The sequence below is a fragment of the Polychytrium aggregatum genome, assembly GCF_025602895.1.
Source record: "Polychytrium aggregatum strain JEL109 chromosome Unknown BJ171scaffold_10, whole genome shotgun sequence".
NCBI lineage: Eukaryota > Fungi > Chytridiomycota > Chytridiomycetes > Polychytriales > Polychytrium > Polychytrium aggregatum.
The window spans coordinates 986149-1013098 of record NW_026516212.1 but is presented as its reverse complement, the minus strand read 5'-3'; the positions used below and the strand labels follow the sequence as shown (position 1 = coordinate 1013098).

Sequence of the window (26950 nt, the reverse complement as noted above, 5' to 3'; positions counted from 1 at the left end):
ATGAGGGCAGCGCTAGATTTGGCGAAAGCTCCATCATAATCGTCGCAATGCGGACAAACTCGGGCCCAGTCAAGTTCTCGAGGATCTGCAGTGCGGCCGTGATGCCTATGGCGGCGAGTTGGCCCCGCCGACATGCGTCGCAGCATGAAAGTGTCAAAATCAGCACCAGCGCGCGGACAAGTGTTCCTGTTTCAAGCGCAGCGGTCCGAAAGGGCAACGCTTTATCGACCGTGCCAAGAGAATCGTACCAGCAAGACCCGACGGAGCTTGAACCAGACGGTCATGAAGGCGACTTGAGTCGGTGGCGCCAGCGCACGAGCCCATGAGCAGAACGTATCCTTCAAATGTTGCTGCGAGGCCCGTGGCCAGGAGCTGAAGCTGTTGTGAGAGCCTGGTGTCGTTGCGGTTGGCCGTCGGGATGCAGACCCACCCAAACTCATTCAGGCCATCGCCAAAGAGCCGGGCTGGGTCAGCAAGGGCCTCCGACATCGACAGGGAGCGGCTGCAGACAGCACGGATGGGACTGAACCTGCCTCCGGGCGATGCCTGTGAGTCGCCGCCGAAAGCGTAGTGGCCACGAATGCGGTGCTCGTTGATGGGAAGCGAGGGGCTGTCGGCAGTCAGTTTGATGATGTCCAGACTCACACCGCGAAGGGCGAGGTACTTGATGACTTGCACGATCCCGGCAATGTCCAGCAGCTCGAATCCATCAACGAGCGCCAGGATTACTCGCTTGATGCAAGGCTGCTCCGCCGAAGCAAGATCTGCAATCGAAGGGAGCGTTGAGCAAGGGCCACCTTATCAGCGAGCGAGCAAGTGGGCGATTCGGATCGCCGTCGTTGGGAATATGTCCCAGTGCAAATGCCCAGCTGCGTACCCTTCAGCGGCTGCTGGTGGATTCTCCAGAAGGGATCGTCGCCGGCGGCCATCGGCTCGTACTGGATTTCGGCCAGGGTCTGTTGGGTGGCTGCTTGGCCAAAGAGCTGTTCGCTGAGCCAGATGCCCATATCGACGCCGGCCGAGACGCCGCTGGCGGTGACGACATTACCATCAACAACATAGCGGGCCTCAGGGACCCACTGCACATGCTTGCCGAACTGGGGAGAGTCAACGGACCAAGAGTCAAGGATGCGCCTGGAGCATGTTGGGTGATGAAAGGTTCGATGATGCAGTCAAGCCAGAGTCGCTGCAGGAATCGTCGCAAAGACACCAAGACAACGAACCACAATCATGCTCTTCCAGGCCATCTTGTTCGTCGTCGCTCGTTTGCCCTCCAGGACGCCGGACTCGGCGAGGATGGCCGATCCGGTGCAGATGCTGACGACAAACCGAGCGCCCCTGGCCTGGCGCCGGACAAAGTCCAGGATCTGGCTGTTCTTGACCTGGGTGCGAGTGCCCATGCCTCCGGGAACCAGCAGAACATCGAGCTGTGGACAGGTGTCGAAGCTGTGGTCTGGCCAGACGGCAAAGGACCCAACCGACGAAGGCGTGGGGATATCACCGTGCTCGCTGACGACAACGAACTCGGCTGGCTCGGTGATGCCGTTGTTGCCGTCGGCCTGTTGGTGGATGCGGGAGGCCCTGATCAGCACACCGAGCGGGCCGAGGATGTCGAGGACCTCCCAGACGGGGAACAGGATGGAGCCGATTCTCATGGCGGGAGTTGATGGGCTGACCGGAGAGGATGATGATGATATGCGAAGTGATGGCCGAGCAGGAAGCGGGCTATTTACAACCAAAGTCGTATCCGCAGGCATCCCATCCCATCCAATCCCATCCAATCCAATCCCATCCCGGTCATCGATCGGCGCCATGCGCAGGAGAAAGGGAGTCTATCCCCAACACCGTGGGGAGACTCGACTGCTGAAAGAAGCGAGGGACATGGAGGCGGTGCAGGTGAGTGGGAATACTGGAGTATATTGAGGCTCTGCGATGGAGGAGCCTACTTCATGTTGTCGGGGATTCGGAACGGCTCCAGGGTGAACGACCGCTGCCAGACCCTGTTCTTGATGTAGGGATCGTTGATCACCCACTCTTCAGCCTCTTCGCGGGTCTCGAACTCGAGGACCATGACGCTGCCGACCATGCGATCGCGGGACTCGGACATGATGGCTCCTCCAAGCAGGACCGTGCCGGTTTTCTTGGCCTCGGCGGCTCGGACCAGGTGAGCGGGGCGAGCTTCGAGTCGACGCTGGAGGGCCTGGCTGTCGGTTTCGTCGTCGGCCCTCAGGATCCACTGGGGCAGAGCGGACGGGGATGTTGACGAAAAGGTCCGGGCCAGACGGATTCGGGTGCTGAAGGGCTTCGACAACAAGAGCGAGCGCATACTGGGTCGGCGTGCGTTGGATGATGGCGAGGAGGAGAGATGGCAGCGCGCAAATGGCAGAGAGCGGGTGGCGGACGGCAGAGATGACAACCAGGGCGGCCCTGGTTGTTTCCCATTCGCGCCTTGTGCTGTTGTTCTCCCACGCGGATACGAGCCCGATGGTACAGCCGTCATAGCCATCGCCATAGTTTATTTCCTATCATGGCTTCGTAGAGCATGGCAACGTCGATATTCCAGTCGATATTCCGCCGCGGGATCACCAGAGACAGCTGCGACACTCGACAGCACCCTTTCCGCCCGAACACTCACATCCGATCCGATCCCCGAACGAGCACCGGGGCTGACGCCGGCGCCGACGCTGGTGCAGAATCCGTCGCATACGAAGATCCTGAGCTGGACTCTTTCTTTGATTTTGACTTCATGAAGAGCTTACGTATTTTGTGGATCAGTCCCCATTTCGTCTTCTTTGGCTTTTCGGCGGCGCTTCCATCATAAGACGAGGTGCTGGAGCGGGTGCTGGCCTCTTTCTTCTTGCTGTCGAGTTGACTCTGCAGCCCCTGGATCTGCATGCGAAGGCTGTTGATATCCTCGGTCGTGGGGGATCTTGAAGATGCCAGATCGTCGTCTTGGCTTCGTTCCGTTCGATGCTTCGACCTTGAAGATCTGCGCGGGTCGTTTTCGGATTTGTACTGCTGTGATCGGGTCGTGGAAGCCACGGTCCTCATCGATTTTGTGGGAATCGACTCGGACGAAGCATAGTCGCGGCTCGAGGCACTTTTATAGGGTGCAAACTGGCGCAGGGAGCTGTCCAGGATTTGCGACCCCGACGCATTGGTTGTCGTATAATACTGCTTGGGGGCCATCAACGAGCTGGATGATGTATTGCTCTCGACAGGATTGATGAGATCGCCACTGCCAACACTATGTGTCTTGGCGATCGCCGATCGTGATCTCTCATCGGCGAGCTTGGAAAAGCGTGGCGCCGCTGGAAAGTCTTGCGACGCAGATTGTGGATGTTTTCTGAAGCCTTTGATACTTGACTGACGACTGATGAATGGCGAGGGGGCCCCGAGATCGGAGCTGCCAATGGAGTTCTTGGGTGAGAGACTGGAACTTGCTGGGGAACTTGGCCGGCGAGCTCTCGAGTCCTTTGAAGGTTTTTGCTCTTTTGGAATCTTCTTCTTACTTTCTGCCACAAGCGAGCTGTAGGACGAGACCGAGTTTGCCGCCGGCGAAGTGCCGCCGTTGGGCTGATAGACCGAGCCATAGATAGAGGAGACTTTCTGTCGCCCAGTTAGATTCGAAGTGCTTCCTCCTGTTCCGTCATTGTTGTGCAGCATCAACTGCGAGGCGAGCGCTGCTCCGTATATAGAGTTGGAGAGAACCAAGAGGCGAGAGTCTTTGGCGTCCCTGATGGACGATGTCGAGCTCGAGGAATCGTTTCCAAGTAATTGACTTGCCCTCTGGGAGCCTCTGAGGCCTTTTGCTTGATTAACGGAAAAGGACTGGAATTGACTCGGGTCGAAATGCGACATTGTCGATGATCCGCCGAGCGGGGAGCCGGGTGGAGATATCGATGCTCGCGAGCGAGACATCTTGTTTTGCTGCAGCTTTCCCCAGACATCGCTCAGAGAGGAGCTCCGGAGATTATCTTGTTGAATCTGATCTTTGCTAGCTCCCAGAATTTGACCGTCCTGAAGTTTCGGCATGTTTGCGTGTCCGCGCCGAAGGGTAAATACTGGAAGGAAGGAGCGACGCTTCCCGGCCGTTGGAGAGGGAGGAGGCTGAGACCCAGGCGGCCGACTGGGTGATGGAATATAGTCGCGCGGGATTATGGCTGCGATTGTGTCAGGCGGATTTGGAGACCGACGAGAGGCCAAGGAAACCAAAGACAATGCCAGTGTCGACTGCTAGGTGTAAAATCACTGTTCCTTCGACAAGTTTCACTGGCGCTGAATTGAAATGGCCGTACAGCACATATGTCGGGTGGAGCTGATGATTGAATCAGGTCGAGTGTGCCAATGAGGTTGGATGGGCGGCGAATATCAGCAGGAGCAAAACTCGAGACGGCGTGAAAAGGAGTTGCGCAAAGCACCACCAACATTGGAGATATGGTAGGCCGTGGATGGCAAACTATGAATGGCAAAATACTTTCTCTTTGGAACTTCGTTGTTTGTGGCAACCAACGCATCCAAATTCCCCAGCCATGGAATGATCCCGGCTGGAGTGTGCTCGGGACAGCAGCGACGATGGAGTGTGAGCTCTCCGCCTCAGACTCGGCTGGATATGGAGCATTTTGATGGACTCATGTTGGCCGCCCTCCATTTGATGCAACTGTGTATTTGGCCCCATTTGGCCCCACGAAAATGCCACCACGAGCAACCTGTCTCGACGAACATTTGAGCAATGCCATCGGCTGTCTGTGCAGTCAGTGTCTGAACAATCAACCCAGTCAATGGCCCAATCGACTTTTGTGGCCTGCACTGCCAGCGCCGGGTCGCCGCCGGATCCTTTGGAAGAACTCGGCCATCTTGTGAAAGAGGCCGGCGCATTGCCCCTCCTCGGCGCTGGATGTATCGTCCTGCGGAACGTTGCTGGACCGAGCGGCAATCTCTCGCTTGACGCTGTCGATCTGGAGTTGCAGCTCGTGGACACGGATGCGAAGGTCGGAATAATCGCCGGCTGTCGGTCCAGTGCCAATCTCGGAGGGGTGCTGCCCCGAGCAGGTCATTGACGATGAATATTCGAGCGACTGCAGCTGTCGAAACTTTTGCGTTGCGCTGACTCGGCCGAGCACGTCTCGTCGATGATGCTGATGCTGGTCCATCATACTCTCCGTGCACGGGCGACCCATTCGGTCGGTTGACATCCGATGCGATGATGCGAGGGAGCATTCCGATGCTGTCCGAATGGTGGGATCCAAGGAGCCATCGCTGAGAGCCTTGCGGTTCACCGGAATACATCCCATCTCCAGCGACAGAGTCGGGCAAAGGTCTTGGCCTCGATCGACGAAACACTCGACTGCCGCTGGACTCGGGGCCGGCCACGACCGGCGGCGGGTTGTGGGAACTGGGGTTTCTGCACATCTCGCGGCATCAAGCGAGCCGGATGCCCGTGCTGACTTTTCTACCTGTGCTGGCGCTTCTGCCTGTGCTGGCGCTTCTGCCTGTGCTGGCGCTTCTGCCTGTGCTGGATCCTCTGTGTCGGAGGAGCAGCTGTATGTTGACGATTCTCGGCGTCGGGACATCAGGCTGGTGCGGATTCCAGAGGCAAGCTCATCCTTGTCGCTGGGCAGCAACGAGGCCACGGTTTGTTCTTGGGTCGGGCTCGACAACCCCGACCTTCCGGAATCGGGCTGGGCGGCGCTTGGGTCCAAGCCAAATGCCAAGTCTGCATCGGGGTCTTGCTTGAGCGGCGGCGCTACGGTTGGGATGGATGACAGTCGACTGAAACCGAAGCCGACATTTGCGAGGTCATTCGCCTGGATGATTGCTGAGGCAGCAGTTGGTCGTGGAGGGACGAGGCCTCCTGGTGGCAGATCCCCGATATCCTCGATATCCCCGGGTGGTGGATTTGACGGCGGATCGCCCATGAGTCAGCCCGCATTTACTTGCAGCGAAGAGGCAGGGAACAGGAGCACCAATGGCAAGTGGAATCAGCCTCACTTTGCTGGACCCATCGGGGCGATTGTCGCTGCGTTGAACGATTCGAGCGGATCCAGCTCGCTCACAAGACATTTGTCGAGGATTAGGCCCAATCACATCCGACTGGGTGGTTCTTGTCGACAACGCCTTGAAGCTTATATTCCAGATGTTCGTCCGTTGCTGAGCCATCCATAGCCATGTGAATGCACTGATGCACCGATTCACCGAGAGGGTGAGATGCCAAAGCTGCCATGCGGGGTTATCGCCTGCACTGGCGAGTGCCCTTTCAATCGGCAGTTCATCGACTTGCTCCACAGAGCTGATTAGACTGCACAAACGAAACCAATCAGCCAACTGGCTCGCTGTCATATACTTCTGCCTGTCGAATGGTTGCTGAGCCTGACTCTCACATGACCGAGGCGTGCTTCTCGGTCAAACAAAGCACGTTGGCAAGGGTCGGCGCATCAAGAACCATTGAGTGCCCTGGCCTCCATCGCGGTTGGCCCCAATCACCGCCTTGGGCCAACCGAGGTGTTTGGATGTGATTCTCGTCGCCGTCCGAGGGATATCGATCGATAATCGAATCGGTGCTTGCGAAATACACTCCTGGTTGCCCGAGCCGACCACCACCACTCCTACCCCTTCAACTACCCCCCCTGGCCTCTGTTGCCGCGGCCACACAAAGCACACCACTATCCAGGAAGGAGTCGATTCCCACGACAGCGTGGGGCCGATAGACAAGATCCTCGACCTCCTCAGACATGTTGAATACGACAGAAGTGAGAGGATGGTGCGCTTCGTGAGAACTGACCCAGAGGTAGAAGCTCTTTAGTGATGCTGAGGGCAGGCACACACTAATAAAAGTGGGCTATTGAGACAAAAAAAAAAAAAGCACCTCGAGTGAATGCACCGCACTCCCACATCGACACAGGGATCGATCGAGTATATTCAATACCATGCTTCCCAAACCAACGAAACCAAGAGACTGCCAACCAGGACGGGAAACCATCCCACGGCTTGCCCACTGGGGCCTACGACTGTCCCGTCTCTTTCTGGACCGACTGTAGTCACAGAACCGTGGTCATCACGTTCAACGAGCCAGATATCAAATCACCCTGCACTCATTTCGCAGTTAGATTTCTCGGGACTATGTTTTCTGGTGACCTTTGTTCCTTGTTTGACCAAGTCTCTGAGGGTCGATGAAGGCTCTGGGTCAAGATGTGGGGATGGAATGGAATGATAGTATCCAGCATTTCAGATGTTGAGGTCGAACCATCAAGCAGGCAGTGGAAATGAGCTCACAGACCAAGTGATATCACAGAGCACATGAGCTGCCAATCCACCCGGGCAGGCAGTGAGCCAGTTTATGTCGTCGACGACTGACGAACCAGTGCAAAATACAGCCAGACACAAATGTCCACCAGCGAACCGAGTGGATGTCGAAGGAACAAACTCACGGCCCATCCCCGGAAAGGCTTTCCATCCGTGGGACACCAACGGAGTGGACAGAATGCTCGCGAGTATCCGGCAGCTGCTGCTTGGGGACCGTCTGAGTCATACCATAGGAGAATGAGAGCTGTGTGAGTGGTCCAAGCTTGAATCAATGTTGAGCGGTTCGATGACCAGGGCGATTGAGCCTTGGCCATTGCCTTGGCCACGATGACATCCGTCGCAATTCCCATCGCTTCGCCCCAGCAGCGTCGAACCGGGCGAGGCATCGTGCCAGGCTTACCGAGCGTTGCTCAGATCAACCAAATCAAACATGAGTCGATAGGTCCCCTCGACTCGAATGAACAATGCTCCAAACACAAAGTAGATCCCAGCTTCGGTGCCATTGACACCTTTGGCGAAGATGCTTGGCGAAATCAGGGCACCAAAGAGTGAGTGCTGAGCATATGGCAGCAATCTGCTCATATACAACTCGCTGTCGGCCCAGCCCGGAGAGAGATGTTGATTTGGGGACTCTGTGGTGCCAAAAACCGTTCGGTGGCCACTGCTCAACGCTTTCTTGGGATCGGGCTCATGCAAATGAGCCACCAAGGCCATCGACGATCCAGGCGGCGATTCTACATCGCCTTGCTTGACGCCGTTGTACGGCGCAATGGTGTCGGCTCGATTGACGCCATCTGTGTGCTGGATGTGAGTCGAGTTGGCCAAGGCGATCGCCAGGTTGGGATTGTCCGGCACTGATGAAGGTGGTCGGAATGTTCGGAGTGGTCCGAACGGTACTGGAACAACCTCTTTGAGTCGTGAGGGTGGAACAACAAAGCTCCTGTCTTCCTGGCCGTCGGCAGAAACGAGGCGAGCACGAACAACAAAGTTCGAGGCTTCGGTCATAAGCGCGGAACTGGACAAACCGGCGAATTGCATCAACATCAGCATCGGCGCTTGGAGGGATCGATGAGAAAGTGTGCCAAGCGACACGCAATCTTGGTTCAAGCGAACCAGCGATCAATGCGACATTCGCTCATGGGAATGCAAATGACAGTGGTATCATGACACTTGCTCTGAAACTAAGCTTCCGTCGTGCTCCTGCCGGAGGAGCTGCAGGACAGGAACATGATCGATCGGACGTCCGTGACGCCGTGAGCCAAACCCCGAGCAACGAACCCTCGTGGGCTGATCGATGATCGTCAAGATATATACGGGATCACTCAGCTGCCGGCGAAAGTGGAGATCCAGTCAATGAAGCTTATCTCGTGAGAGTGGCGAGCACGAAGGCCGATGCAATATTGCTGACAACAGCACGAGGCGACTACACGAACAACATCCCCGAGCCATCGAACATACAACCCACCCGAGCAGACAAACTGGATGAGCAGCCAAATCCGCGCCCCAAGTCGTCTGCGTTGTCTGATACCCACCATTTCGCGATGTGTGTGTGGTGCTGTGGATTGCAAATGGTGGGGATGCGGCTTTCCCCGAGGCGATTGATCCATATCGTGATGAGCCCAGAAGGCCCAGGGCAATCAGCACGAGTGAGCCTGGCAAATTCTTTGGGCGCAGATACGGCACCCAGCTCGATACAGGACCTGTCGGATAAACTTGGACTTGGATCACAACCAGGTGAATTGGCGGGCACTCACTAATCCGGGCAACAAACAGCATTGTTGCGTTGGCTATTGGTTGTGTACTTGGCCAGCGTCGGGCCCTGCCAGACACACTTGCTCATGTTGCAAGAACGGTGGGCTGTGGGCTGGATGCTCTGTTTCCAACACAAGTAACTGTTGCGGTGATCAAAGTTGATGATTGTTTGGCCAGACCTTCCCATGCCAGTATGACTCAGAATTTGACCCGGGCCAGTGGACTGAGAGCAAATATTGGAGACAGCGGAGCAACCCCGCAATGATCCTCCGCCAGCTTCCCACCCCCTCATCGGCCAGTTCGGCATGGCCACAGCCGCCAAGCCGAGGTTGCCAGATGAAAAGCTCAACCTTTGACGAATATGTCTCGTACTTGGTGGCAGCTCCTTTCATCCTCGGATACAAAACTAACGGTGGATCGCCTTTCGATCGCCCGATTGTGATCCTCAACGAACACCACCTCCGTCGCTATGCAGCTCAAATCATTCGCATCCACGTCCGCTGGTCACTCTCAACTAGCTCTCGTTCTGACACAAGCACCTACTGCTACATCATGGGGCAGAAGCCCCAAACCTGTGTTCGATGTAACTCCCATCATGACCGGCCGCATAGCAAGAGCGGCGAGGAGCTTGACCTTGAAGAGTCGCTCCGGGAGAACTACATCGAGGCATTTGATATGATCCGCACATCCACCGCCCCCACAACACACGATCCCGTCGAACTCCAAACAGCCTACAACACCATCGTGAACAGCGAGCTGATTCCATGGCTCACGGCTGCAACCATCCTGTCGTCCGCCTCGTCCGGAGTTACTGCGGGCCATTATGTTCCCTCACGCCGGTCCTCCTCAATAATATCTGTGGCGAGCTTGAGCACTTGCCCAAGCACCTACCTTTCAACGATTCCTGATGATGAAGATCACAGCGTTGATCCCGCATGCTTTCTTTCGAGGACGAGAGTCTCTCTGATCGCAACCAGAGATTGCTCCTGATCAAACTTTCCAGATCGCGAATGGGAACACTTCTGGCAAAGGTGATAGAGACGACAAACAAGCTGCGGAGAGCCTTCGCCAAGGCCGTCTCAAAGATAAAGCGCTTTATAGGTCGAGCATTCGCTCAAGAGCATCCTCGAACTCGGTGAGTATCTTAGGAACATATGTGAAGACTCTGTGGGATGCGGTCTAGCCATGGTGTATTCTCGCTGACATTGTGCTCACACAACCCATTTTGATGCAGAAGGCTATCCAGGACAAGAGGTTGATTCCACCTGGACAATATTGGCAGCCTTTTCCAGTAGACATCCCAATAGATGTAAGATACATACATTGATACCACAATACACATGATTGCCCTCATCTCGATGCCGAGTTGGTCAGGCCACAACCAAGTAGTGCGGGATGGCAGCACAGACTCGAGCGAAAAATTGGCTCTGGTGCTCGACTCCACATGCACAGATCCAGTGCACAGCAGCAGGCCTAGGAGTTGTGTTTAGAGGCTCTTTGTGCCTGGTCGGTGCCAGAACCTCGACTCCCAGAGCCACGAATGAGTGAAGGTAAAACCCCGCTGGCGGACTCGTTCTCTACTTTGAACCAGATGATATTCGGTCAGTTCCAAACCAGGATCTGTTCCGTTCGCATTCGTAGTTTTGGTGGCGCCAGGAGGGGAGCAGAAGGAGACCTGGAAGATGCAAGTCTCATGTCGAAGAACTGGATAATTCATAATTGCCGTGTGCGGGCACAAAGTGGAGTGAAGGAGAAGTGAATGTGATTGAGCCGTCGGATGTGGGGGATGGAGTTGAGTGTGAAAGAATGTATGTTGGAATATACTCCATTCTTTTCGACAGCAGCATCAAGCCCTCACTCATCCTGAGTTACACCACAGCTACTGCTGAAAGGGAAACGATGAGAGGGATAGAGAGATCACCAAGAATGAACCGGCAGCCCACGGACTGTGCTTTCTTGGTGGCAAGGTGACTCCTCAGGGCGTCAATCCTCCCAAATCCCTTCTGACAGGCAGGGCACACCCACGGAGTCTCTGTCGCATGCACGCAGCGACAGTGTCGACGGAGCTCTTGTCTCCGACCAAAGCTCCTTGAGCAGTGAGGACATGCGAACAGCTTCCGTCCATGCGGCTTGGTGTTCGATCCAGCTGGGGGTGGATCCCGGTTGCTTTTCCCACCAATCAAACCAAATGTTGCATCCTTGGGTGCCAAAGGTCGCGAACGGGTCAGGGTGAATGCCGTTCGGCTTTCTGAAGCCAGGAGTGTGGAGCGGATGGCATCCGGCGGAGCGGGTGGGTGCGAGCATGTCACCAGCAGCGGTGAACATGCTTGCGACTCGTGAGGGTGGCTCCTCGAGTCATTCACATGTAATGTTGGTGCACTGGAAGCAGCCATGACCGGCCATCGTTGGCCTGGAGGCACCCAGGATTTTGCGATGGGCTCATCATCAGGTTTGTTGAGGAGATATTGGATTTTCATAGCCCGGTTGAAGGAAATGTGTCAGATGTAACTGGTGGCGAAACTGGATCAATTGCCCATGTGTTAGATCAATGCATGCACTCCGGCACAGATCAGCCACGATCGCAAGCTTACCGAGATTGTTGGCAACACCGTCGTGGCAAGGGTCTTTGATGCGGCCTCGCCGAGAAGCGAGCTGGGACAATGATTTGTACGATGGACGTAACGATCCGTAGTCGTGCTGTCCACCAGTGATGAAGGCCGCTGAGGCAAAGTCTTTGGATACCCGACTTTTGTATGCCGTCCGCCTTGGTCCCGTTGCGCCCAGACATCTCGGCAGCCGGAAAAATTGGTTGACCGGAGTGCGCCCAGAGGCAGTGTTCAGTCTGCATAGTCCGCACGAAAGCGTGGACACAGCGGAATACGGGCTGGCGGAGGGGGGCATGATGCGGGTGATTGAAATTAGTCACTAGGTATGGGTGCTGGCCAGAATTCAAGCGATGAAGATGGAGAAGAGTCCGAGGAGATTTGGGCACGATAGGAGAAGCTAGCCTGATCGACGATATTATCCCGAAGCCATCGTCGAGACGGCCAGATGAAAGATGTTCGTCGTGAAGCAGCCCTCCTCCCGGATGGTAATCGAGATGCTGGTCGGCCTCCATTGGGTTTGCTGGCCTCCAATAGTCAACCAAGCTACACCCCCGCTCTCGACAATCGTGATCCCTCTGCTTGCCCGCTTCCCTCTCCGCTTGGCACCAGCAAAACTCTGGCGGCTGTTTGCATGTGCGATGACGTGAGCCAATCCGGGTCAATGGATGAGTCACGATAGCTCAATCGCCGATCCGAGGGCTCCGATTGGGTGAAGAATGACTCACTCTGCCGCATCCACGGGCACATTTGGCGAAGGGATGAAAACAGTGATTGCTGGACTGAATGGGTCTGTATTGCTGTGAGTACCCGACCAGGGAAACGGTGGCCTTGGTGTCCCCAGTGGGCACCATCGATCGACACAGAATTCACCCTCAAATGACTGTCACTTTTGAGCCGAGCCATCACGACGAAACGATATCGCCGGTGCTGAGACGATCTCGCATCCTGCCCGTCCGATGGATACACATCTGGAATCACCCAGACCACTCGATGAAGTGGCTGTTCAGAGGCTGTCACCACGATGTCCCAGGACCAACCATCAAGTTGTAGATCTACTTTGGAGACGCTCAAAGCTTCGATCAGACACAAGAACTGCCCCGAGATCGATGGCGGAGAGAGACAAAGACAGTATGGTGGCCAGGTGGAAACCGTCGAGGTGATGAGTGCCCAGGCACACCAGCACATCCCAGCACATACCAGCCCATACCAGCACATACCAGCAAATACCAGAAAATACCAGCGATTCAACTGGACACGGCTTCCTCGACATTGTGCGCTGTTAGCTTATCGCCACCATCATCATCAATTGATCGCCGACGGACGGTCACCAATGGAATATCAACCACAAAATATTCCGACAGTAAACTTGATCATGTTGCTGAGCAACAGACCGCTGCGCTCAACCAATATTTATGGTCGCAGCGCACTGCGGCCAGTTGCTCCGCAGGATTGTTTTGGGTTCCAATGGAGCTCAGCAGAGTCAAGCCAAGGTGATCGAGGGCAGAGTTCCGGCTAACGGAATCCAAGGCCAACCACGATGAATCATCCTGACCAGCGTTTGTGAGCCAGGTGCAGTGTGGATGGAGATTCGGCCAAGTCGGCACCTGTCAGTGGATCAGCGCCAACGACCACTAACCGGCGATTCGTCCCTGCTTGTTCTTTGTTCCTTGTCAATTCGATCATTGCACCTCTCAGCCATCATAGAGACTCAAGTCGAGCAGCGCAAGACTCCTCGAGGGATGTCGACTGGTTTCTACTTAAAGCCGCCCAACTTTCAGCGAGAGAGGCAAGTAGCTTTCCAACAAGATGCCTCGCGAAATCATCCACTTTCATAATCCTTTGCTAACTTGGCCTGGGCCCGGCTCCGGACCCTCCTTCGCAGCGGAAGCAGGTCAAGCTGATGACATTGGGCATTCAACTCACGAGAGCTGGACGGATGAGGATAGTATCGAAGAAATTGACCGCCTAATATCCCACCAAGTCAACTTGGCCGAGGCTCTTGAGTTGATTCGAGCTTCAAAGACGCCTTCCGAACTCGATACTCTTGAACTTCACACTGCATACAACACAATTCTCAACAGCAACCTGGTTCCTCGGCCTCAAGCAACTGCTTCGATGGCGCCACCGCCCGGCATGGAGACGTCTCGCCTTGAAACATATCAATCCCAGCCTTCTTTCCCACCCTCGATCATGAAGACGGGCACGAGCACAGGTCCCCGTATGTGCGTCGCATCAGAGCCGAAAGCCCGCAGCAACACTCCCCATATTCTGTCCTTCCAGGATGAGAATACCCACGATCATGACAAAAGATGGCTCCAGATCAACCGCACCAAACCACATATAAGCGGACTTGCAGCAAGCGCCATGGACAAAGTACTGAGTGTTATTGGCAAGTCCATCTCGAGGAAATAGCTCCCGTAACCCGATGGAGCAAGTGATGTGGCCAGAGTATGCTGCCAGTAAAATGGCTAATATATCAGTTCAATATCACCGAACGAGCGGAGATGGTTCCTCGTCTAGGCCAATATTGGTATTGGTGCTGTGGTTAGCATGATGGGCGATATGCACATGCTCCATACTGTCGCATTCATCCAGGTCTTGATGGAACTCAGGCAGCTCGCTCTGTCGTTGGAGTATTGGGTGGCCCAGATCGTCTATTCAAGTGTGCCGATGGCTCGGACTTGTCGTGGACGGTCATATCTCGGCCCTGACACCTTACATGTTCATTCTTTGCTGTTCGGGTTTGGTCCACGGACTCTCATCAGAGAGTACTTCTCCCCATTCATCTTGTGCTGCTTGCTCCGGTGTCCAGGGCGACGATCAGGTCAAGAACTCCCCGTCTGGTTAAGGATCCTCTTTGGACCACATTCATTCCTGCAGGACTGCATGAGGCCGATGCACGGCCTGGTCCAGGATCGAGGACCGGCTCTCTCTGCCCCGTCCGGTTTGGCACAGAGATCGTGGTGTCATGCAGACTCAACCATGGTCAACCACTTTCGGACGGGTTCTCTTGCCTTCTTTGCCGCCGCTTGTTGCCAATCCAGCCCTTGGCATCGAATCTTCACTCTCGTCCCTTCCCTGTCCTCATTTGCCCAGGCCATCTGCGCCGATCGTCGCTCGTTTGCCTCTCGTCAACCCAGCCATGTCGTCTCCTCAGCCTCCCCAACCCTCAAAACGGGCAAAGCCCAACCGCACGTCCCGTGCATGCGATGGTTAGATCCTCCTCCTGCCAATGCTTGATCGATTCTGTGCCGCCCGGGATGCAGCCCGTCCTGCTTGCTGCTGGGAGCGGAACGTCCATATCCGACGCTGTCCGTTGTAAAGAGAGGCCTGCTCCTCGATGACCAGGGCGGCTCCTCTGTGGCCAGATCGCATCTCTATTCTCGCTTCAAACCAACTCTGCTGCCTCCACAACCCCTCCAGCATGTCGATCCAAGCACAACAAATGCAACGGCGAGCAACCGTGCAAACCCTGCCTGGCGAGCGGTCTCAGCTGCAGTAAGGACCGATGGGATCGTTGGCTGATCGATTTAATCCAGCCTGATCCCGCCTGCCAGTGCTCAATGCTGCCTGTGTGCTATTGCTCCAGAGCGAGCGGTCGCCAGTGCGCTTGACTCGACGAGATCCCGAGATTGATGTCTGTTGTTGGACAATCGATCCGCTTTAAAGCTTACCACCAACCCCAGCTCAAGCGAGGCCCGCAGCCCCTGAGCTCATTATCCATCGGGAGATTCACTGGGTCGCCAAGCTTGGCCGGCTCTCCGTTCTCTGCCGGCTCACCCGCCCCATCCAAATCCGAGAGCCCGCCCAAAGTGCGTATCCGCTTGATCGAGACGAAACACCCCTCGGTTCGCCCACCGCCTTGTCTGGCTGCCTCGTCGATACCGGTGGCAGATGTTCCGTGGTTGTGGTTGAAGGAGGATGGGATTGCCATATATCTGGACCACATCCTCAAACTCACCGTTCTCTTGCCGCTCCAGGACGAGAAATGGGGCACGGATTATTGTGCGAGTAGGTCATCGCCGCTCGCCGGCTGTCAATCCCTCGAGTGTCGAACCATGTCCGCTGGTTGATGGAACGACAAGCACGCACGATGATGGGGGTTTGCAGCAGAGGATGCAGTACTGGGGCAAGCCACAGATCAGCGTCGATCCGGCAAGCCTTTCGATAAGAGTCGCTCCACCAGGCACCGCACTAATGAGCCGCTCTGCACCTTGCCGGCAGTCCGAGACACAGCCAACGGAGCAACCACATACCTCGGGCCAACGGCGCTTGGAGGAGGAGTGTGTCTGGAGCAATGTCCTCGCAACTCCCAGGGCCTGATCGAATTTCGCATTGCCTCGGCATCGTGGACCAGCCAGCGCATCCCACGAGCAGAATCGCTGCCGTTTTCAGAAGAGGCAACATCAGTCTTGATCAAGGCCTTCTTCCACAGCGGCAAGCCGCTTGGTGCCATGATCCATAGACCGGATTTCGACCACGAATATCAGTCGGACACCCATTCCAAAGTGAGTCGACAGAGCATCATAGTCGCCAACTCTGCCGCCGCCATCTTGAAGTAGCCGCGCACTGGGAAGGTATCCGGCGTCTTTGCAACAGTGTCTGTCTATCCGCTCTGCATCTCCCCTGCATCGGCCTTAATCTAACACGATTACACGGCACCTTATCTGCCGATCGCAGCCCTTCAGTTTGCTTGTTTGGACAATGTGTTTGTTCGCCGTGCTCCAGAACGAATCCCTGGAGATGATGGGGATCCAAAACGTCGAGGAAATTCGCCAAGCGATGATTCAGCACTGTCGGTCATCCATCAAAAAGCTGAAGCAGCACCCCCACATCCACACTCTCCGGGCGCTGATCCTGTGGAGCTATATTTGCTTGGACAGCACAGATGCGATCAAGCAAAGCGCCAGTCTATATATGAGTACGTTCGTTGTCCATATCGCGACTGTTGGCTGACTTGCCAAGCGCTCCTGGTACCCTAACCGCTCCTAACGCTGTCACTACTGCTTCTGCGCTTCACAGGACTGGCCTGGTCGATGGCGGTCGAGCTGGCTATTCATCTCAACATGGATGCCTTGGGCGATCCCCCTCCCAACGCCGCTGCGCAGAAAGCCAACCGCAGCACGTTTTTCGTTCTGTATGCCCTCGATTGTCTGTCGGCTCTCTTGACAGGAAGACCTGTTCTGATACGCGATGATGGTAACGCTTTCTGAACCGCGAAAATGAGCACGGCAATGAGAGGCAGCTGGTGATAGCGGGTGACAAGGGGCGGTAACAGGCGACAATGGTCGTAACAGGCACATCGAATCGACAGTCAGTCGCACATTGAGCTGCGGAAGTGCGCTTGAAGCAGTACGACTTGCCTCAGTCCTGATCCACGCTATCGCTGTTTCGTTTACACAGCCTGGGACCCGTCCCTCCTCGATCTCCAAAGTGCGGACGATGACTGGCGCTTCCTGACACTTATGGTCGATTTGGGACGGATATCCGGCGACATGATCTGCAATTTGAATGGACCTCGGACAGCTTCCGTCCTTGGCAAGCAGCAGTCGATTGGGCAGCAGGCTGCCGCTAGACTCGACCGATTTTGGAGCAAGATCCCTCCACACTATCGAGAGGCTTCGCAGGGTGAACGGCGCATTGGCTTTTGGCTCCAAGCCCAGTTTCACTGCCTTCGGATCTTAGCGAGTCGAATGATATCCCCAAAGCTTACACCGACACCTGTCGCCAGTGCTCGCGCCATCGTTCGGTGTATGCGAGCTTTCTCGGCGCTCTGTCCCGGCAAACACGCCTTTCAAATATCGATCATATCACACTCTACGATAGTGGCAGCAAGCCTCCTGCTCGATGTTATCCTTGGCGGACCCACGACTGAGTTTGTCACCTACCAAGAAAAGATTACGATTATTTGTGAACTCAACGAGATTCTCACTCTCCTCGACAGCATCAACCCGCGAGCATCGAATGCACTGCACCGCATGATCGAAATGTGTATCAACCGCCAGGACATCCATCATAGGCCCCTCGCTGGGGCAGCACAGCACCACTTCCTCAAAAACCATCCTCTAGAAACAATCGATCCGTGGTCTGACTGGCATTTCACAGTGGCACCGAGCGAGGGCCGTCCTCCCCTTGGAACACTTGCGCCCTCTGGAGCATCCCTACCCCTCGGAACACTTTCGCTCATTTCTAGTCTTGGTACCGCTCAAGATCTTGATCTCACACCATCGCCAATTGCAGCGAGGTCCCCATCATGGATGATACAACCACCAACGTCTTCACTCAATGGACGTGGACCTGTGCCGGCACAGCCAATCGCAGCCAACAGCGGGATTGTAACCGCAGGCGTTGTTGCAACCACTGCTGAGACAACCACTGCCGGGACTACCGCCACATATACTGCCTCTCCGACCCTCCTGAATCCTTTCAGAGCCGCGACCCACATGCCTTTCGGCCGCGAGTTGCTTCGAACAGCTGCTTTGCACTCCTCCGGCTTCGGCCCTCCGACAGCGTCTCGTGGCAACTCAGCCCGCACAGGGCACTGGGGCGACCTCCACTCTGGTCTTCCTGGACCATTCAGTCCATCCAGTGTGTCCACGCCAGGCAGAGGCCCGCTTCAAGCCACCGACGGGATGGTCAGCAGTCGATTTCGGAACGAAGACTACTGGTACGATGGGACAATTGGCACAACTGGGGCAACGACTCGGCAGACAGTCGCTGCATCCTCCGATCCAGGTCTGCATAACCACGCGTTTGTCCTCTCGCAGGACGAGCAGGCAGTATCTGGATATCAGCACCACCGCCGCGCTGTCGCACAGCAGAATGACCCGCACCAAATCACGACCCAATATCGGACCGGCAATCCACGATCTAATAACCTCCAGCGTCCTGATATCGTGTGGTACTGATGTTGGAGCATCTCGAAGGAAGAGCGAAACACCCACTGCTTCGGAATATATCTCACGGATTTTAGTGGTCATCCAGAGTCGCCTCTCGCCCATCGATGGTTTCGCATCGGCCATCGATAGTCTCCGATCGACCCCTTGTCGCTACCATTGTTACCGCTGGCTGTTTGTAGAGCGTTTGCTCACAGGATCAAGTTCCAGAGCCCGCCGGCCGATCGCTGTTGTCAAAGTCGGCTTTCACACTATGACCATCATACTGAGAATGCTAGTGCTAGATTCCTGTTCCGGCTCGTGCTTGAGTATGGATATTGTGGCCGTCGAGTGAAGTGTACGTGGGAAGGCGAGTGGAACCCTGGAAGATTGGTCGGATTTTGTGAATCGGGAGGACACCCACGGCGCCTGTGGTTTCGTTCTTGCCCTAGAACCAAGGAGTCGGATTCTAGAGTTAGCTATTGCCATCGTCAAATGGACCATGATGCAATACTCTCGAGATTCGCCAAGCAGCCTACGGAGTTTCCTACCTCGGCCTTTTCACCATCAAACACCCGGATGAGCTGGATACGATCGCCGACATTGAGTTCGATCTCGATGCCGCTGGCGTCATGGAACTCGATGGCCTCGTAGTTTGCCTTGCTTCGAGTGGAGGGTACGGGGGCTTGGCTTGCCGAGCGCGGGTCCTCTGACAAGGGGCTGTATACATGCTTGCTTTCATAGCCCATATGAGGCAGGGATGAACTCTTGGATTCCCAGAGACCAGTGGGCATAGCATCGACGTGGTTGTAGTTTGCTCGATAGGAAGCGTGCACCGCCGTTGGTGTGTCGCTGCTTTCGTCTGAGGACACGAGAGAGCCACCAGCAGGAGGGCTATTGGTCGAAAAGGCAGCATATTGCTTTATAGGAGCCGCAGTCGGCACGGCGTTCAAGCTGTAGGCTACACCGGTCGATCTGGAGTTATGAGGCTGGGTTCTTCCAGAGCTGGGCAGGGGGGGCTCAATTCCAGTTGGTGAACTGAGATCCGTCAGGCCAATTTGACTTCCTTGGCCAAAGCTTGGGTGCCGAGGATTTTCATGATGGTCTGCTCCTCGTGAAGCCCTCTTGCGATAGATGAGGATGGCTCCGAGAGCACATAGAAGGATGACTGCACCAATAGCCGATCCGACGATTGCGGCTACTGGCGGCGATGCAGTCGGTGGCAAAGAGGTGGGGCTCGGGGAAGGACTGAGGGGAAGAGGCGTTCTGTCGTTGGAAGATGCCACGGGAAGCGGAGGGGGAGGATCGGTTGTGCAGCTAAGGGTGCCAAAGTTCCATCCTTGGCTGCCCGAGGGAGGGTTGCAACTGGGCAAGCGAATTGTGCCGTTGAGGCCGGGGTTCTTGGAGAGGTCTCTGTTGCGAAACAAAGCAGTTTGTATGAGCAAACGAGAGACCCAAGACATTGGTGCTTGCTTGCAGGAGTTTCGGGGGCTCAATGGCCGTTGCTTCAAGCCCCGTCAGGTCGCTGACTCACAAGTACTTCAAGAGGGTGAGGTTACGAAAGTCCAAATCGACAGTGCCACTCAGTTGATTTTGGTGGAGATTCCTATCAATGGAGCAACGCAAATGAGAGATGTCAGCGTCGTGCGAGTTTCTCAACTCTGAGGTTATTGACAACTAAGGGGTTTGCTCTTGGCACCGTCCTGCTCGGTTCGGGAATCACGTACAACTTGGCCAGCATGGTGAGCTGGCCGATGCTGGCGGGGATTTGGCCGCTCAAAGCGTTGCCGTCCACATTGCTGCATGTGCCGGTAGGAATGGAAACGAGGTATCAAGACTGTTGTCATAACATGCTCGGTTCAAGAACGCTGCCACGAATTGAAGCCATGGGCAGATTCACTCACAGTTGCTGAAGGTTTTTCAGATTGCCGACGCTGTCCGGGATGGGGCCGCTAAGTTGATTCTGATGCACATCCCTGATCCAATGGTCAACGGGGAGTGAGGTGAGTTTGCAGGTTAACGAATAGTGTGAGTGAGAAGGAAGAGCGCGAGGATAGTGGCAAGGCGGGCATAGCGATGCATGAGTCGCAGTGCTTACAAGTAGAGGAGGGAAGTAAGGCCACCAACGCTGTCGGGAATCGGTCCTGTCAGGTTGTTGATCTCCATATGGCTAAAGTAGCGAGGGGAGGGTCAAGAAGGCCAGAACGAATCAGCCACAGAACTTGCCGGCCCGAGACCAGTCCAGGGGACGCAACAGTCTCTTGGACTCATAGTATTGTGCCAATACGTCGAGACTGGCCACAGAACGAAAAAGTGCCACTGCGGATAGGCATGCGGAGCTTACAGGGTTTGCAGGCTCGTCAAAGTGCTGATGCCTGATGGAATCCCCCCAGTCAGCTGCATCGAGCCCATGATCCTGGCGACAACAGGATGCAAGATTTAGCACCGGCTTTGCAATGCCCCAAAGTTCGAGACGATTTCCCGCAAGACATGCGGGAGACAAGCGCACTTGCACCTCCAGGCAGCGACCCTCTCCGACACAGTCATGACGCCCCCTTGCGGCTCCTGTGCCGGTTATAATCCAAGTTGAGCAACAAGCCAGGCGCTCCGGCCTTGGTGGCATCGACAGTCGAGCTCGCTTACAGACTGATAACCCGGCTCCCAGCCGAGTCACATTTGACCACGCTGGTATCGCCGCAGCAGGCCAACGGAATAGCAGGGAAATTGCTGTTGAGGAAGGTGCAGTCGGAACCTGACGAGAACGAATAGAGCGGCAGATCGGGGTGTGAGGGGCGGTGCCAAGCCAAGGATTGCAGCAGACGGATTTGCAAGGAAAATGAACCGGTGCGTACTCATCGCCGGGATATAGGCGTGCTTGCAGTAGCCCCATCGACAGGAGAGGTGAGGGCGATGGGCGGCAGAGGGAAAAAGATGAGATGAGGGGCTGGAAGGTGGCGATGGGCTCGGCGAAATGGTGCTTCGGCCGCTTTTCTGGGCACCGACCGCGCCACCGGGAATGCGTCGCGCGCACAACGCGGCGGTGTGCAACTATGGTGGCGGGCGCGCCCTAGATCCTTGTCGGGTGGGGACGGCGTGCCAATTCGCGCACTTTCATGGCAGATGATTCGCAAACATACAACGATGTATTCAGGAAGAGTGCATTCCGTCCAGCAAGCTCTTGCAAAGTGTCTGCTTGGGCTGCAATACTGGCCAAGGAAGCCATCGCGTTGAGATCGCGGGCTGCAGTAGAGACTGCAGCCACTCTTCGGCTGCTAGGGATTCGGCCATCCCATGTCTGTACAATCAACTTGGTGCTCAGCTCAATCCTCGAGCTCTCGCAAAATAGTCTCCAACTGCAGCTCTTCGGACTGCTGAGGCTCTTGAGTCGGCACACGCGGCATGTTCGGCATGTTCGGCATGTTCGGCATGTTCGGTATCGTGCCCAAGTCAAACGTCTGCATGAAGCAGTCGCTGGTGCTGGGCATCCCTGGGGCTTCGAGGACAGCCGCCGAACCAATCGGAGCAATCATTCGCATATCATCAAAGTCCAAAGGCATCCATGGGAGCAGCGATGTCCCCGCATACGGAATCAGGCTTGTGCTTTGACCACGAACAACAGGTTCAGCCCAGTGCCGTGGCAACACGAGATGCAACCCAGGATCTTGCTTGGCAATGAGTCGCTCAGGAGTGACATCAATGATGAGCGGTGCTGCGGCTTCGTCAACGGGGATCACCAAAGCGGCTTGGACGCTCTCCTTTGCAGGCTGTCTCGCATATTGTAGTTGCGCGATGGGCTCGGGAGTACTGATCGACGGCTTGAACATTGTGCGCCTTTGCACGCACTTATCGATCAAGAGTCGCAAAAACACAACGACATCAGAATGAAGGTTACTCAGAAACAACAGCGTCTCGTTCAGGTCGTTGACGAGAAAGAGAAGATCTTTCCTCGAGAGCGACTTGTTCGTTGGCGCACCGAGGATGGCATCGATCATGAGCGTCGCTGTCATCAAGGCATAGTGGACCATGAGCGAACGCTGGAAGACATGCTGGCAGGGAGACGACAGGGCCGGATGGCTCCGGAAGCAGTTGACGATCTCTCTTGCGCTTTTGATTGCACCAAGCGAGTGGCGCTCGGATATCATGCGGTGTGCCAGGATCTTGTATGCGTTGTAGCGCACGATCATCCAGTTTGACATTGGCCACGACGACTGCACAGACCCTCGCGGGAGTGACTCAGACGTCTGCTTGAACGATATTGGGAGCGCCCTCCACCACTCCTCAAGCTCTTGTTGCGCTCTGCGCCCAACAGCGCTGCGCCGTGGAGGTGTGTTGAGGTGCTTGGGGCCGTTAAGAACGCTCAACATTGGCGTCGAAATTTGACAGAGACGGAACGTGGCATTCATCACAGGGCTGCCAGTGTTGACTTGGTGGTCATCCCCAAGAAAGGACGGGTCCCATGCTGCAGGAGATAATGGTTGTAGCCGATGCAACCGCAGAACCGATAGACACATGTGGCATGTGCGGCGGCATTGGGCATTGGGCATTGGGTGGCGAGCGTCCGTAGTGGACGATGGGTGAGAGTAGTGAGTGATGAATAACAAGTGGCGGCCCCAGGGAGAAAGCGTCCTTTCCGTCGACGACACTTCAGAGTCGATATGCAATCCAGAGAGCACTCCGACATGGCAGCTGCTCGACACTCACAGTCCTCGGGGATCAAAACAGGCCGTCCCGTCAAGAAGGCACTGAGCCGATCCAAGATGTATAGCAGAACAAAGGTGTTCCTGAGGTTTGAGTACGGTGTGGCATAGCTCGGACTGCCGTCGATCGTTCGAGATGGTTCGAGGTGGAATCCGAGGTCAAGAACGATGGAATATGCCATTGCTGGAGCATGAAAACAGGAGAACGAAGCGGAGTGAGGACTGTGTTCAGGACCAACGCATCCCTACAGCAGCGCCCCTCCGGCGGTGCGTCGTCATCACTACCGCCGACGAATCAGGTGTCCATCAAGTGGTTAGCCATGAACAAGGCAGATAGCACTGGCAGGGATACATACTGATGTACGTTCGGCTCCTTTGAAACAGATAGTCGACAGAATCGATAGATACCAGACTCCAAATGACCAGAGCGTGGGCCATCGACACGCTTCTCTCCTCCGATAGCTTCTCGAGCAAGGCTTCGCAGCCATCGACCAGGCGTTTCTGGGCCTCGACTAGCGAAGAGGATTCGCCACGCCTCAAGATTGGAGATTGATTCGAGATGATCGTGCAAATGACCCGGATAAGCAAGCTGAAAGACTACGGCCCATTGGCAGGTCGACAAGTCAGTACCAGAGCAGACCCGAATGACGAAGCATCCACTGGAATAAAGCAGCATCCAGCCACACCCAGCGAAACCAAAGGTGTGGAAACGGCCTCGACACACCTCCGTGTGGTACGGTTTGTAGTATTCTGCAAAGAACTCGTTGATATTGAGTGTGCTTGTGACAGGCGCCATCTTCTCAAAGAACAGAACGACGAGACTCGTGGTGGTCGGCTCATCAAAGGGCAGCGACAGCCGCCTTTCGATTTGGATTTCCGTGGATGAGAGCACCGACTCAGACTCGATGGTATCTTGACAGCTCAAGCCTGTGCATAGAGCTTGGCACCAATAGCGGTCCGTCGATCCGATATTTGGAGGCCCTGTCCAGGTGCATATTGGGTATCCACGTTGATCAGTCGCAGGAAGTGAAAGGCTGGAAGGAGCCTGCGGTTGATCAATGCTATGGACATGGGACGGCTCTTGCAAGACGAGGGGCATTTCGCTTGGGCCAGCGATCCCATGCCAGCGATTTGCATTCGCCGCATGATGGAGAGCCCGGTCACCCAAGCCAGCAACAGCCAGGAGAGAGCCGGAATCGAAGCGAGCGGAAATACCTTCTTCAAGCTCGGCGGCTACCGGCTCGATGGTGTCCTGAATCAAGAGCCGCCGGGATGGAATATCGTCAGTATCGTCGATATCGTCAGCATCATCGATATCGTCGTCGCTGCTGCCGCTGCTGCTGTGCTCCTCTCTGGGTTGATACCTTGGCCCCTGGCGCTGGGACAGTATCGTTCCTCTCGAGCAGAGTGGTCTGGTCAAGGCGGCGCTTCTTGGCGACAATCTCGGGGACACTCATCGGAGCCTATTATGAAGGCTGGGCAGAACCGGTTCATGGCTCTGGTTATGTTTGCGATCGAACTGCCCCCAACGCCATTGCTGCCTCGGGCTTCGCTGGATTTCAGCATTGGACTCTATCTGAAGATCGAGGGATAGCACCACGGTAACCAGGGAAGCCAGGAGCGACGAAGGACCCAGGACTCGACGCAACCCGGCTTCCGAGCATCGCCTCGGCATGTGCCGCACTTACGGACCAGGGGCGGGGAGAAATGGATTTGCGTGTGCTCCAGAGAACGAAGCGGCGGCGGCACCGGGTTTTCTGGGCAGAGAGTGCCGGGCGGCACCGGCGGCTGAATGGGCGGAACCAACCGCGGCGAAACCGGAGCGAGGATTGTGCCGAGCCGAGTTTCCCCGTGAGCGCCAAAGGCACAGGGGAACTGCCCTTCGCTCCCTCGATTCTGGGGCTGTGTGTTTTCAGGATTCAGGAGAGATGTGCCCAAGCGAATTGGATCGCTTGCTGCCCGTGCAGACAGAACCGGGACAGCGCTTCGTTGCATTCCCCACAATTCAGCCGCTTCCTTGAAGCACATCCCCTTTCCTTGCTTCCACGAGGCATCCCAAAGGCAATCGCAATGGATGTGTATTCAGGGCTCAGAGAATGTCACCATTCCATTTCGGATTGTGTGAACTGCAGCTCGGCCCATCACGAATATCTGCCCAGATCGTCGCGCAGGTATTCAACGGCCCGAACTGCTCTACTCGTTGTGAAAACAGCTCACTTTCCGAAGATGCATCTGGCTTGACGGGGATGCCAGCATCGCGCGACTTTCCTTTGCCGCCGTTCCCCGGTCTGACTGATGGCAGAACTCGAGATTGTGCTGTGCTCCCTCGTTTCCCTGGGAAGCGGCCTTTTCGAACAGTCCCAGGGCTCGCTGCTGGTCTCTTTCGACCCCATACCCGTGGAAGTAGCAGATGCCCAGAAAGTTGATGCCGCTGGGATTGCCCTGTTCGGCGCACATTCGAAAGAGCTCAAAGGCTCGTCGATAGTCCTTCGCAACCCCCTCGCCATAGACGTAGCATGTTCCCAAGCTCAGTTGCCCGCCTGGGTGATGCTGGCTTGCTGACTTGGAGTACCAGTGCACTGCCTGTTTCATATCCTTCTTTGTACCTTCTCCACGGTGGTAACAGACGCCAAGGCCATACATTCCCCCGGGATAGCTTTGCTTGGCGGATGCACTGAACCACTTGAATGCCTTGGCCTGGTCAACGTCAACGCCCTTTCCTTAGTTGTAGCAGATGCCGAGACAAAACTGGGCGGCCGAGTTCCCTTGGAGAGCCGAGCGTTCAAAGAAATTGGCTGCTTTCTTGTAGTTTCGATCGTTGCCCTTGCCATAGTAAAAGGAGATACCCAGGCCAAACTGACCTCCCTGGTAGCCCATGTCGGCTGCCTTTTGGAACCAATAGATCGATCGAGTGTAGTACTTGCTTACACCATATCCTGTGTAGAGGCATTTGGCCAGCTCGGTCTGGCTGACATCGTGCCCTTCATGGGCGAGATCCATCAGTACCTGAACTGCGGTCTCCTCTGATCGTGCAACCCCATATCCGTAGAGGTGGCAAAGGGCAACGAGATGCTTGCATATCCATGAAGGGGAGATGCTGGTGGCCAGCTTGCAGCGATCGAAGAACACCGTTGCCGCATGGGAGTCGGACTCGAGGTGGTAGTATCCCTTGTTGTTTTCGGGACCAAATACCATCTTGCCCAGCTGGAAGGCATCAACAATGCTTTCTTGAAAGAGAATGCAGGCTTGTTTTTCGTCTCTGGCCACACCGATGCCCTGCAAGTAACACCACCCCAGCATGAAAGTGCTGAAGGACGCATACACGTCCTGGACACCTGTCTTTCGCGACGCATGTGCCTTATTCCAGCACTCGCTGCTGCTGGGGTGATGGTGGCTAGGTCCGTCCGGAAAGTTGGCCCATCCCTGGTGGAAGAGGACCTCGGAGTCTCCTGCACTTGGGTTCTGCGGGGGAAGCTTTCCTGCCTCCGAGGCTCTTGTGATGACAATATCGATGCCGCTTGGGTCCATGTTTCAGAACTTGCCTCGAGAGTCAAGGGCGGAGCCGACGGAGGTAGGGCTCGAAGCCATTGGAGGACATATCAAATGATGGCACTCGGGGTAATCGGGGAAAGAGGGAACAGGGTAATCGACATCATTGTGATTGGCGATCGGCGGCGGCCCCAATAAGCGACGAATGCGTTTCATATTCACATTTGTA

The 26950-nt window shown here is 55.6% G+C and overlaps 11 protein-coding genes across 11 annotated transcripts; 2 read left to right on the top strand and 9 right to left on the bottom strand.

Moving 5' to 3' along the window:
* Window positions 1-340: 340 nt before the first annotated feature.
* On the bottom strand, window positions 341-1655 carry BJ171DRAFT_473284 (class I glutamine amidotransferase-like protein; the record flags this gene model as incomplete). Its single annotated transcript, XM_053108693.1, has 4 exons — window positions 341-350; window positions 431-764; window positions 878-1097; window positions 1224-1655. The coding sequence occupies 4 exons, from the start codon at window positions 1653-1655 to the stop codon at window positions 341-343; spliced, it is 996 nt and encodes a 331-aa protein (XP_052968873.1).
* A 242-nt stretch (window positions 1656-1897) lies between these two features.
* On the bottom strand, window positions 1898-2421 carry BJ171DRAFT_496972 (uncharacterized protein). Its single transcript, XM_053110250.1, has one exon. The coding sequence runs from the start codon at window positions 2324-2326 to the stop codon at window positions 1943-1945; it is 384 nt and encodes a 127-aa protein (XP_052968872.1). The 5' UTR covers window positions 2327-2421; the 3' UTR covers window positions 1898-1942.
* On the bottom strand, window positions 2132-3906 carry BJ171DRAFT_496971 (uncharacterized protein). Its single transcript, XM_053110249.1, has 2 exons — window positions 2540-3906; window positions 2132-2164 (listed from the first exon to the last, which is right to left on the bottom strand). Exon 1 carries the CDS (start codon window positions 3664-3666, stop codon window positions 2632-2634), a length of 1035 nt encoding a protein of 344 aa, XP_052968871.1. The 5' UTR covers window positions 3667-3906; the 3' UTR covers window positions 2132-2164; window positions 2540-2631.
* Window positions 3907-4555: 649 nt separating this feature from the next.
* On the bottom strand, window positions 4556-5479 carry BJ171DRAFT_496970 (uncharacterized protein). Its single transcript, XM_053110248.1, has one exon. It carries the CDS (start codon window positions 5410-5412, stop codon window positions 4597-4599), a length of 816 nt encoding a protein of 271 aa, XP_052968870.1. The 5' UTR covers window positions 5413-5479; the 3' UTR covers window positions 4556-4596.
* Window positions 5480-6923: 1444 nt separating this feature from the next.
* On the bottom strand, window positions 6924-8296 carry BJ171DRAFT_496967 (velvet factor-domain-containing protein). The gene is made up of 3 exons (XM_053110247.1): window positions 7703-8296; window positions 7428-7519; window positions 6924-7178 (listed from the first exon to the last, which is right to left on the bottom strand). The coding sequence occupies exons 1-3, from the start codon at window positions 8014-8016 to the stop codon at window positions 7081-7083; spliced, it is 504 nt and encodes a 167-aa protein (XP_052968869.1). The 5' UTR covers window positions 8017-8296; the 3' UTR covers window positions 6924-7080.
* Window positions 8297-9346: 1050 nt separating this feature from the next.
* Window positions 9347-10337, top strand: BJ171DRAFT_496965 (uncharacterized protein). The gene is made up of 4 exons (XM_053110246.1): window positions 9347-9422; window positions 9530-9912; window positions 10005-10193; window positions 10289-10337. Exons 1-3 carry the CDS (start codon window positions 9416-9418, stop codon window positions 10191-10193), a joined length of 579 nt encoding a protein of 192 aa, XP_052968868.1. The 5' UTR covers window positions 9347-9415; the 3' UTR covers window positions 10289-10337.
* Window positions 10338-10853: 516 nt separating this feature from the next.
* BJ171DRAFT_496964 (uncharacterized protein) lies at window positions 10854-12235 on the bottom strand. The gene is made up of 4 exons (XM_053110245.1): window positions 12063-12235; window positions 11646-11938; window positions 11364-11574; window positions 10854-11252 (listed from the first exon to the last, which is right to left on the bottom strand). Exons 3-4 carry the CDS (start codon window positions 11529-11531, stop codon window positions 10923-10925), a joined length of 498 nt encoding a protein of 165 aa, XP_052968867.1. The 5' UTR covers window positions 11532-11574; window positions 11646-11938; window positions 12063-12235; the 3' UTR covers window positions 10854-10922.
* Window positions 12236-14688: 2453 nt separating this feature from the next.
* On the top strand, window positions 14689-18593 carry BJ171DRAFT_496962 (uncharacterized protein). Its single transcript, XM_053110244.1, has 8 exons — window positions 14689-14872; window positions 15084-15158; window positions 15330-15472; window positions 15641-15671; window positions 15885-16168; window positions 16341-16581; window positions 16683-16859; window positions 17064-18593. The coding sequence occupies exons 1-8, from the start codon at window positions 14803-14805 to the stop codon at window positions 18566-18568; spliced, it is 2526 nt and encodes an 841-aa protein (XP_052968866.1). The 5' UTR covers window positions 14689-14802; the 3' UTR covers window positions 18569-18593.
* On the bottom strand, window positions 18594-21478 carry BJ171DRAFT_496960 (uncharacterized protein). Its single transcript, XM_053110243.1, has 9 exons — window positions 21388-21478; window positions 21179-21287; window positions 20880-20951; window positions 20634-20705; window positions 20440-20511; window positions 20263-20334; window positions 20070-20141; window positions 19087-19948; window positions 18594-18983 (listed from the first exon to the last, which is right to left on the bottom strand). Exons 1-9 carry the CDS (start codon window positions 21389-21391, stop codon window positions 18837-18839), a joined length of 1482 nt encoding a protein of 493 aa, XP_052968865.1. The 5' UTR covers window positions 21392-21478; the 3' UTR covers window positions 18594-18836.
* Window positions 21479-21656: 178 nt separating this feature from the next.
* On the bottom strand, window positions 21657-23228 carry BJ171DRAFT_18789 (uncharacterized protein). Its single transcript, XM_053106145.1, has one exon. The coding sequence runs from the start codon at window positions 23077-23079 to the stop codon at window positions 21856-21858; it is 1224 nt and encodes a 407-aa protein (XP_052968864.1). The 5' UTR covers window positions 23080-23228; the 3' UTR covers window positions 21657-21855.
* A 2725-nt stretch (window positions 23229-25953) lies between these two features.
* On the bottom strand, window positions 25954-26881 carry BJ171DRAFT_610059 (uncharacterized protein; the record flags this gene model as incomplete). Its single annotated transcript, XM_053115268.1, has 1 exon — window positions 25954-26881. Exon 1 carries the CDS (start codon window positions 26758-26760, stop codon window positions 25954-25956), a length of 807 nt encoding a protein of 268 aa, XP_052968863.1. The 5' UTR covers window positions 26761-26881.
* Between the last annotated feature and the right edge of the window lie 69 nt (window positions 26882-26950).